At 31.4% G+C, this 12,160-nt stretch overlaps 1 protein-coding gene across 1 annotated transcript; it reads right to left on the bottom strand.

Moving 5' to 3' along the window:
* Positions 1-1,140: 1,140 nt before the first annotated feature.
* On the bottom strand, positions 1,141-2,450 carry LOC126657253 (non-specific lipid-transfer protein-like). The gene is made up of 2 exons (XM_050351920.1): positions 2,102-2,450; positions 1,141-1,163 (listed from the first exon to the last, which is right to left on the bottom strand). Exons 1-2 carry the CDS (start codon positions 2,448-2,450, stop codon positions 1,141-1,143), a joined length of 372 nt encoding a protein of 123 aa, XP_050207877.1.
* Between the last annotated feature and the right edge of the window lie 9,710 nt (positions 2,451-12,160).

The following is a 12,160-nucleotide window of genomic DNA, read 5'->3' as shown; positions in this document are numbered from 1 at the left end:
CGGACCACTAACCGAACCATAAATCGAACTAAAAACCAAAAACCAAAAACGCTCCAAATTATTTTTGAAAACCCATCCTAAAAATATAAAAAAAATTACGGGATATTACAATTACGAAATATCTTTTCTATTTGGACACATACTCCACCTTAAAAAGATAAATTTGTTAAGGTTGATATTCCTGAATAAGATTTTTACTTGAATAAGAAACCTCTTTCCTATTTAAGATCAAACCCTACCGAATAGGAATCCCACTCCTTTTCAAAATTTACGAGGTATGCATTCAACTATTATATAAAGAGTTTGAGATATTGTCTAAACACACAGTTACAATATACACATTGGATTAATTGGACAACCACCGTCAGTTAGCTTTTACCCTATTTTGCAGGTTTAATTATCGGATCGGAAAACAGACTCCATCCATCAGGGAGGAAGAGCGGATGGTTTACAAGTTTGTGATGGATTAATATCGGAGAATGGTCTTAGTAAAATTTCATAATAGATATTTGTGTCATTCGAATTTATGATAGATATCACAATATGAAACTCAAAATATCATCCAATTTAGTGGTGATCAAATTAGAAGTTAAACATATATTTCTATAATAAAAATTCACTTTATCCTTAAAATTTGGCATAAAAAATCAATAAAGATGAAGCTCGTAATTCAAAAAAAAGTGATATTTTATCTCGTTTTATCTTTTTAATTTTAAATTCTTCATCAATATTTTACCACTTGATCAGCTCCAATTTATATATAATACTTTAATCATTTATTGTCACTTCACCTTGAGAGGGTAAAACGAGCCAAACTACTAAATTTAAAGTGTTTTTTTAAAGCTGCAATTTTGAATTTAATTGATATTTTTTTTTGCCAAATTCGGGGGTAAAATCAATCTTCATTGCATATTTCTAAGTCAATTTTAATAATTAGGACACACTTAAACTATAGGGGCGAGATTTGAATGTTTAGCAGGATGAAATATGTAGAGAATTTGAAATAAAAAAGCACATATCATCTCATTACTTTAAAAAATAATCTCAATATACACATGCATAAAAGTACATATGAAATTAAGGAATCTGTATTGAATGTTTGCCATCCTTTCCTTCGGTTTATTTGCAACGCCAATTGCACTAGCCAATTTTTTTACTCAACCCTGCACAAAATAGGGAAATAAAAGTCAGTTAAAGGTTAGAGATGAGACGACACAATATTGATAGTTAGAATATCATATAATATATAGTTTAATTTTTTGGTTGAATTGATTCTAAAATTGTAATATGATATAAGGGTTTTTAGAATCAAAAGGTAAACAGTTTAAACCTTAGCAACCTCAATTTAATCAATTAAATATTTAAGGCTTAATGAACTAGAAAATTTAAACATTTTTTGATTAAAAAATTTAACTGAAACTTTAAAACTTTGCAATTTTAACCTAATTTTAAATGTTTGCAATGATTTTAGCCAATTCGCCCCAAACAATTTAATAGTGTATACCAAATTTCATATGGCATGTATTGCTGTCAAAAACTATGTCAGCGTTTAAAGCTTTGTTTAGAGTTGCAAAAGATCAAAAAATTTAAATTTGTTGGTCCATTAGGCCATGCCACATTAATATATTTTTGACAGCATCGAGAACGCATGAGATTGAACACAAACTATTAAATTGATTGGAGCGAATTGGTTAAAATCGCTTTGAAAGTTTAAAATTGGGCTAAAATGACAAAGTCTTCGAATTTTAAGATTTTTTTATATAATTGGGGAGGAGATTACCTAGCAGATTGATGTCTGACATTCATACCATTTGAGTTATAATTCACTGGTTTTAATTTTATTTAAAACTTTAGTTATCATTGAGAGCCGAAACAAAATTAAATTTTATGGTCCAATAAATCAATATTTAAGCATACGTTAAAATGGGTTTGTATATGTTAACGCTTCAAACGGAATATGTATATGCAACAATGTATCAGAAATAATAGAAAAAATATATTGCTTTTGAAAAAACATAGTGTAATAGTGAGGTATATATATATGTAATTGATGTAAAAAAACAGATGAACAAACAAAAGAAATAGGGTTTAGTGTATATACTTGGAGCAGTCCTCACTTGGGTCAATAGGCACAGGAACTGCAACATGACACAAGTCAGGAATTTGCTTAGCTTTACTTTATCAGGCAAAACACCATAGGAAGAAGCAGCAGTTTTCAAACAATCACATAATTCCCGTCGAAAATCTCCGGTGGTAGCACCGCTGATTACTTTATGTAGGCCGGAACAGCACGAGGAGGGCGGTGCAGACCCCATCCCTTGCAGGAAAGGAAAGCACGAGCCGATTGTTGTTAGGGTTTCTGGGCATGAAACTGCATGCACACTCTTCATTACGTGGCTCACAAGCAATACTGTAATCACACCCATAATCATCATCACCTTCTTCTCCATTTCATTTAGATAAATTTTTCAATTAACTTGTTAATTTAATGCATTATTGGGTATGATTCTTTGCTATATTTATAGGGTAATTTTGTCATGTTTATTGATTGGTTTGAACTTTATAAAGTTAATTTTTTTTGTGTACTATATTTAGATGTTCTTATAAGGGGCAAACAAATCTATATATACCTTATATGTAAATTTAAAGACAAAATAAATTAATGTATCTAAAATTATGATGAAATTGATACATATATTTTAATAATAAATTGTCCTAGTTGGGTCTAATAATTTTGTGATTAGTGTCAATTATATCCGAGTAAAAATTTAAAAAAGAAATTGGTATAAAATTTAAAATTGATGAATCAAATTGTTCAGTAAAATTTTATTAGCGATTGTTGTCGATTTATAAAATGAACATAAAATATATCATCAAGTTATAATATTTGATAGATAAAATATATTTATGTTTGCTAAATGCAGTGTTTTAAAAACCGGACCAGCCGGTCTGACCGGTTGAACCGCAAATCGGCCAGTGGTCCGGTATGAAAATATAACAAATCGGATCTTTTGGTTGGACCGAATTAGATTGGGTTGAACCGGATTGGACCGGTATAAACCAGTAAAAAACCGGGTGTTGAACCGGTAAAAAACCGGTGAACCAGAATTTTTTTCAATTTTTTTAAAATTTATTAAACCGGTTAAACCGGTTGAACCGGAAACCGGTGGCCTCACCGGTTCGGTTTCTAAAACACTGGCTAAATGTACCATTATTGTAAAAAAAGAGTTCTTCAATTTGGTCCATTTTTCACCTTTTGTCAAATCACATACAATAGTATATATATACATATATAAAACTTATTTTACTTGACATATACAACATCGCGTAACGTCATCTATAAGTGATAATTTTAAAAAATGATAGATTAAAGTGACAGTTTTAAAACCATGATATATTTAGCAAACGAGTTGTAATTGTTGGTATATATATATATATATATATATATATATATATATATATATATATATATATATATATGTATTGTTTTTTTTAATATATGTTAAGTTAAATTATAATTAAAAATAACTAGTACTAAGTTTTGAAGTAGAATAATTTAAAAGGCCAAAAATATATAGAAAAAAAATTATATATAAAATAATTTGAGTTAACAAAAATTTAATATTACTATATATTGGTATGAAAGGCAAGAAAAAGGTTTAAAATTAAAATATCTCATATTAGCTAATTATATTCTTACCATATAACTTCTCACATTTAGGGATGGCAATGGGGAGGGGATTTCCCGTTCTCCGTGGGGACCCTCCCCTAATGAGGTGGGGAATCCCCACCAATTACCCTCCATGGGTACGGGGATGGGGGAAAATCATTCTCCAACCACAGAGATGGGGAAGAGACGGGGAGTATAGTCCCCACCCCATGGGGATCCCCATCCCCGTCCCCATGGGGATCCGATTTATATTTATGTATATTTATATTATATTATAAATTTTAGTATGTTATTTATAATTTTAAATAATTTAACATAATTTTTTATTAGTTTCTATTTAGTTATATATATATAAAAGGTAATAGTATTTTCTATAATGATTTTTTTTCAAATATCTTATGAAAATAATAAAATTATTTATAAATTATATTTAATTGTACGGGGAACGGGTATCCCCATGGGAATGGAGAATCCATGGGGATGGGAACGGGGATGATTTTATCTCCATTAATTAAATGGGGACGGGGCTGGGGATTCCCCATAGACGCGGGGATGGGGATGGGGATGGCTTCCCCGTCCCCACCCCGCCCCATTGCCATCCCTACTCACATTTTGAGATTTACTTTCCTTTTTTTATCATACCGCGGGATATACTTTCTTTTCTTAAACTTTAATTTGGTGAAGCATCCATTATGGTGAAGTCGAATCTATAAAGCTTTTATAAAAGAATTAATTGTAAATTAATACACAAAATTTATCCTAATTTACAATTATAATACAAATTTTAATATATGAAAAATTAATACATCAATTTTTATTTTTTGACAAATTAATACACCGACCAATCATATAACAACATGTAGTTGTATATTACAATGTTTACGTTAGTGTTTTTTTAATTCGGTGTACCAATTTACAAAAAAAATGAAAATTGGTGTACCAAATTGCCAAATTTTAAAGTTTGTGTTGTAATTATAAATTAGGGTAAAGTTCGTGTATTAATTTACAATTAACCCTTTATAAAATGGGTAAAATTGTACTTAAAATTTATACATAAAAAAATTATTTTAAAATGGATATATTATAAATTTTAAGATAAAAGAAGTTATACTATTCAATTCAGAAATGACAATTTTTTTTAAAATTAAAATAATAACATAGTCCCTATGCTCTTTCTAGACTATTTTATTGTAATGGAGATTTCTTTCCTTTTCGCACATCCTAAAGCTAATAATGCAACAAAAAATTCTTAAATAGATTCAGTCTACTATGTCATCCATAAACTAACGTATTAAATTATAATATATTTTTAAAATAGTGACATTATCGTAATTTCGGTTATTATTTTTTTACACCTTTTAATGGTGATATTACGATAATACTACTATCTTAATGATGTGTTATAATATGATACGTTTAACCTATGAATGACGTGATAGACTGAGTCTACCTAAAAAAATTCTCCAATGCGATACCAATGAGTTATAATTCAAACGATATAAGCGTTAAACAACAACCTGTTAATTCATGAGATCGAAACTCCCTCTTCTCAATTATTGAAAACAAATGTCAACAACTCGGTATTTATTGTTCTACATTAAAATTAAAATGTTAAATTACTTTGTATACATAATATACATTAAATGAAATTAATCATTATATATATGGAAGTTATCTATTTATTTTTCAAAAGCTACAATGAAACTAAATTTTTACAAGTATAAATATTTAATTTATAAATTCTTAATTCTATATCTAATATATCAATATTACCTTAATTTAAATTAATGGATATAAGCAGCATATAGTAAATAATTACTGCTTAATTTCAATAGTTACTTGAACCTTTAAATAGTTAATTCTTTATCTAAATATTTCAATGATCTAAATTGTTAAATGATATTAATATATGGATACTATTAGCATATAGTGAAAAATTTCTGGTTGATTTGAATACTTACTTGAACCTTTAGTGTATTTTTGAATAAATAGATTAATCAGTAAAATTAAGGGATAATTTTATAAAAAAAGTCAACAAGTTTACACGTTTTCTCATTTAAATCACGCCGTTTAAAAATCGTCATTTTCATACACCAACTACTTGACAAAAAAAACACCAATTACCAATTTTTCCCGAATTCATATATCGTTCAAAATCCGGCAAAAATTATTGACGTGTCACTATTTGGTTAATTATAACATGTCACTATTTGTTGTCAATTCAATAATTTTCACCGGATTTTAAACTGTATATGAATTAGAGAAAATTGTTTGTTCGTGTATGAAAATGACGATTTTTAAAAGGCATGATTAAAATGCGAAAAGATGTAAAATTTGTGAATTTTTATGACATTAATTTTAAAATTAATACTACGTATAATTTTTTTTTAATTCTATATGTTTTATTGATTAATTAATAGAATTAAATAATATAACGGGTGGAATAGTTATGTCATCTCAAACGGTACCTTGATCTTACAATTCTTATAGATAGGCCAGCCCCAACCAAGCCTACTTCTAAACCTTATTTCATACTTTGATATCCACCAGCTTGGGCGGAGATTGTGGCCTTACTTACCTAACTTTGGCCTCACGAATGAATAGGCTTTTTAGAGATTTTTTTTTGCCTCTTTAGATAAGTACCTATAAAATATTAAAATATTCTAAAAAATACGATTTTAAAGTTTATTTTTGATAAATACAATTTGTACCTTTTCTCTTGTAAAAAAAACTTTTGTTATTTTTAAAAATATATTTTTTAATCTCAAAAATACGATTTTAGCTAACCAACGGTATACTAACAGGTTACTAACAGGATACTAAAAGAATTTATATTTTAAATGCACAATTTAGCGATATATAAAAAATAAATTAACTATTAATTTATCAATGGTTTACTCATGATTAACTAAAAGTGTACTAAAAATAAATTTATTAATTTATTTTAAAAGTACAGTATGTATAAAATACACAATTCAAGTTTACCAACGATTTATTAACTATATAATCATTAATAAAAGTGATTATTAATTTACCAATGGTTGACCCAACATTTACTAACAGTGCATTACAAACAAAATTATTGGTGTACTATTAGTAAATCATTGGTTAACCAACAAACAGAATCATTAAAAAATCTAAACTTCCATTTCTATTAAACTAGTTGAAAATTCTATTATAAACCCCTCCATCTTCACCACCACAACGGCAACCATCAAACAAAATCTAAATCGTCTTTTTTAAAATTTAAAATTATTGGTTATCCATTACTTAATCATTGGTTAACCACCAGCAAACTTGATTATAAATATTACAAATTAAAATACTTGGCCTGTCCTTTAAAACAAATGTTTAAATTCCTAATTTTCTCATCCAATAGCAGCGACAGTGGCGTTCATTTCTGATAGCAGCGACGTGGAGATCTCCACCAGCAGCAGTTGTGGCGTTCTCTGATTCCGATTCCAATCAAATCAGTAACTGTCGTAGGAGGAGCGGTTCGTCAATGACATTATACGATTTACCATCATCATCTCCATAGACTTTCACCTTCGGCAGTCATAAGAAATGAATTATCGCCTTCCTCAGCTACTACTCTTACGAAAGTGTCAAGATCTACCTCCTCCGGCAAGGCATCGACGACACGGCGGCCATCTATTCACGAACAACGCCAGCGACGTTTCTCTCTTTCCAGCGACCAGATTCAGCGAGGTTACAGCATCCAGCAAAGCCACTTCTCCTCTCCACACCAGCAAATCTGAGATCGGCGGCTGATTTTAGTTTCAATTTTTTATTTGTATGGTTTGAAGAACAAATGAGGGAGATGAAAACGTATTTATCTAAAATAGAAAGCTTAAATATGAAACAAAAAAGGTACAAATTGTAATTATACAAAATGGAAGATAACAGCGTAATAATAGAATTAAGTTCACATATTGTAGAGTTTTTGTCTAATTAATTTTTTTATATAATTAGGGAAAGAAGAGCACTTGTGGAAGAAAACGAATCCACAACCTAACAATTTGCTACCCAGTGCTTATACCATTTAAATCCACGTCATTCAGTCTTATTTATAAGAAAAAATTATACGATATATGCTCTCTCTTCTTCTTTTTTTTTTAAAAAAAATATTGCAAAATTATGCTTTTTTAATTTTTTTTTGAAAAAGATATGTTTTTTTAATTTCTATTTTTCCAAAAAAAAAATTTAATTTACAAAAAATCAAGCAAATATTTACCAAAAGCAAACTTTTGTAAAAAAAAACAAAAAAAAGCACATTTTTATAAAAAGAGTTTTCCAAAATAGATATTTTTATAAGAAGTCCTATCTATAACCCAACACAAAAAATGAATAATAATAGAATAAGATGATAAAAGTGTTACAAATTTTCCATCTTCAAAAATAAAAAAATTATCTAATGCAATTGATGTTGTCATGTCAATTGCAACACAACTCTCTCAATTTCAAAAATACAGTTCTATCTTAAACATGTGCTTATTTTTTAATAAAATAATACAAAAATTATCAATATATGAAAATGTTACTCAGGCGATTGAATCTGGTAATGATGAACAAGTAATTGCTGAAGAAGGTGAGATTGTTTTAGATGACGAAGTATGTGGTGAAGCTGAATTGATATCAGCGGTTGAGACTGATGAGGCTACAATGGAGAATGTTGTTAATGAAGATAAGGAAATCGAAGGAAAACCTAGAAATTGGAGCGCATTATTTACTGATAATCGCACTAGAAGTGATAATAGTGTATTGAAGTTTGTTCCTCCTGTGGTTAACAATGGGGAACGGATTGTTAGGTTTGATTCGAATGAGGTTGGAAAAGAAGAATGTCGATGGAATAAGGCTATTGTGGGCTGTGTTTATGGCCTAAAACCTATTTTTGCAAGAGTTGCTGCGTTTGTGAAGAACATATGGGGAAATTCTGGCTTAATCAAAGTAAGTAGGATTAACTCATCTATGTTTTTGTTTGAGTTTGAATCTGAGGCAGATTGTGATAAGATTTTGAGAGATGGTCCATATACGTTTGATCAGAGACCTTTTCTTTTAAAAAAATGGCAACCTAGGATGATTATGGATCCCTCTGAAATCCAAACTGTTCCTATATGGATTCAACTCCCTGGATTACCATGGGAGTTTTGGCCAAATGATATGCTCAGTAGGATTAGCAGTTTTTGTGGAACTCCATTATACAGTGATCAATGTACAGTAAGCAGGGCTAAGCTTGGTTTTGCTAGAATTTTAGTGGAAATGAATGCAGCAGGGCCATATCCAGATAGAGTGATTCTGCAGGATGAAAAAGGAAATAGTTTCAGTCAGAGAATTGACTATGAACGGAGACCTATTATTTGTGAGAAATGTAACAAATTAGGTCATTCCAAAAACAATTGCAAAGTTGTAATCTCTAAAGATCAAGTTAGTAAGGAAAAAGTGATCTCAGAAGAAGATGTTGTGATAACTAAGATTACTGATACTAATGTGATAAGAGAGGAGAAATCCAAGGATAAGACTATTTCAAAAGGGAAGCAAGTCATTAAGCCAACTACCCCTAATTCTCAAAGGATTATAGCTGCTGAGGTAACAAGAACTAGACCTAATATTTTCTCTGTCCTAGCTAACTTGCAGGATAAGGATCTGGTTAATGAAGATAATCATAGGCATCAGAATGGTGTTGGTGTTATTGGTGAAGGTAGGAGAGGTTGGAATCCTACTAAGCCTATGAATGTTATTAAATGATTGCCACATGGAACATTAGAGGTCTCAATAATATAGTTAAGCAGTCTGAGATTATATCTTTGATAAAATCTAGAAGGCTTAGTTTTGTTGGGATCCTGGAAACTAGAGTTTCTAAAAGCAATGTTGATAAGATTTGGATGAAGTTTAAGAGAAAGATTCCTGGCTGGGAGTTGATTCATAATTACTGCTCTAGTGATATGGGCAGGATATGGGTCATTTTCAATAAAGCTATCATGAATGTTACTGTTCTTGAGGTGCATAGTCAATTTATCCACTGTAAGCTTGAGTGGGATAATAAGTTGGTCTTATGTTCTGTTGTGTATGGTTCTTATAATGCAGCCATCAGGAGAGAGTTATGGTTAAAAATGGGGCTTATTAGTCAGTCTATTAATGATAGTTGGCTGGTCCTTGGTGATTTTAATGCAGTAATGAGTAATGGAGATAGAATTGGTGGTAATGAGATAGACAGCTTAGCTGCTGAAGAGTTTCAAAATTGGGTTATTAGCTCTAAAGTTTCAGAGCTTAATCACATTGGTGAATCCTACACTTGGTGTAATAATCAAATGGGAGAAAACAGGATTTGGAGAAGGATTGATTGGTGCTTTGTGAATGATATGTGGTATGGTAATTTTGAAAATTCTTTCAGTAACATGCTTAACTCAGGGATCTCAGATCACTCCCCTGTAGTAGTAAGCATTGATGATAAGAGGATTGTTAGGAAAACTCCCTTTAAATTCTTTAAAATCTGGTGTGACCACCCAGATTTTTTAAGGATAGTTGATGAAGTCTGGAAGGTGAAGATCAGTGGTGTTCTAATGTTTCAGATTTATGAAAAGTTGAAAATCTTGAGGAAGAAGCTTAAAGATCTTAATAAGAAGGATTATGAGAATATTTCAGCCAGAGTTTATAGAGCTAAAGAGCAGCTGAATACTCTGCAATCTAATCTGGTGTTGGATCCTTTTAACTTGGATCTTCAGCAAGAGGAGAAGGCTTGTAATATCCAGTTAGTGAAGCTCTTAACCTGGGAGGAGGAGATCTTTAGACAGAAATCTAGAGTAATGTGGATAAAAGCAGGTGATAAGAACACAAAGTTCTTTCATAATTGTGTTAAGCAGAGGCAAGATAGGAAAAGAATTATTTCCTTAAAGCTGAGTACTGGTAGCTGGTGTGACAATCCTACTGAGATTAATTCTGCTATTTTGAATCACTATAAAGAGTTCATTGGTACTGCTCAAGCTAATAGAACCTTTGTGGACTTCAGAACCTTTGAGGAAGGTTACTTGTTGAACCAAGATGATGTTGAGTATTTGAATAGCCCTTATGATGCAGCAGAAATCAAAGAGGCCATTTTTTCCATTAATAGTGACAAGGCCCCTGGCCCTGATGGATTCAGTAGTAGCTTTTTCAAGAAAAGTTGGGGTATTGTTGGTCATGATATAACTACAGCTATTTCTGAGTTCTTGTTGACTGGGAAAATGCTTGGTCAAGCTAATGCTACTGCAATAGCTCTGATTCCTAAGATAAAATCTCCTGAGACAATTGGAGATTACAGACCTATCTCCTGCTGTAATGTGATTTACAAAGGGATATCCAAAGTGCTCACTAACAGACTGAGGAAAGTAATAGACAAGATTGTTAGTCCTGTGCAGTCTGCTTTTGTTCCAAATAGGAATATTGCAGACAACATTCTCTTGGCTCATGAGATTGTAAGGAATTATAAAAGACAGAAAGACAAGTCATGTGCTATCAAGGTTGATCTCCAGAAGGCCTATGACTCAGTCAGTTGGGATTTTATTGAGGAAGTCCTGATTGGTTTTAGGTTTCCAGTTAACTTCATAAAGCTAACTATGAGTTGCATTAGATCTGCTAAATTTTCTATTGTTATCAATGGAGATCATGAGGGGTACTTTAATGGAGGCAGAGGCTTAAGGCAAGGTGATCCAATATCTCCTATGATTTTTGTGCTTTGTATGGAGTATATGTCTAGATTGATGTACAAGAATACTAAGAGAGGGTCTGGTTTTCAGTACCATAAAGGTTGCAGCAAGCTCAAGCTCAGTCATCTGTGTTTTGCAGATGATCTGTTCTTCTTCAGTAATGGAGATACAAATTCAATCAACATAATCAAAAATGTTATTGAAGAGTTCTCTAAATGTTCAGGGTTGAAGCCAAACCATCAAAAAAGTCATATTTTCTTCAATGGGTCTTCTGACTTAGAGAAAGAGAACCTCCTGAACATTCTTGGTTTCCAGGAAGGGTCTCTACCTATTAAATATCTTGGCTTACCTCTGATTACTTCTAGACTCTCAAAGGAGCACTGCAGTGGCCTAATTAGCAGGATAACTTCCAGGATTTCTCACTGGACAGCAAAGTGTCTTAGTTATGCAGGCAGATTGCAGCTGGTTAACTCAGTTCTTCTGAGTATGCACATATATTGGTGCTCTATGTTTTTGCTTCCAGCAGCTGTGGTTAAAGGTGTTGAAAACTTATGCAGGAAGTTTTTGTGGCATGGTGTTAACTCTAATAAAAGTAGTGGGCTAGTTAACTGGCACAATATTTGCAGACCAAAGTGCTGGGGTGGTCTAGGCATTAAGTCTGTTAAAAACTGGAATATTGCTGCTATAGCTAAGCATGTGTGGGGTATCATTTCCCTTAAGCCATCTATATGGGCTAGCTGGGTTAATGCAAACAAGTTGAAGAAGATGGGGTTCTGGGGGTATAGCTAAGCCTCGTGAAGCTTCATGG

This window comes from Mercurialis annua, linkage group LG7 (assembly GCF_937616625.2).
Source record: "Mercurialis annua linkage group LG7, ddMerAnnu1.2, whole genome shotgun sequence".
In the NCBI taxonomy this organism is placed as follows: Eukaryota; Viridiplantae; Streptophyta; class Magnoliopsida; order Malpighiales; family Euphorbiaceae; genus Mercurialis; species Mercurialis annua.
Note: the sequence above shows the minus strand (reverse complement) of the source record. Positions and strands in the feature narration are given on the sequence as shown.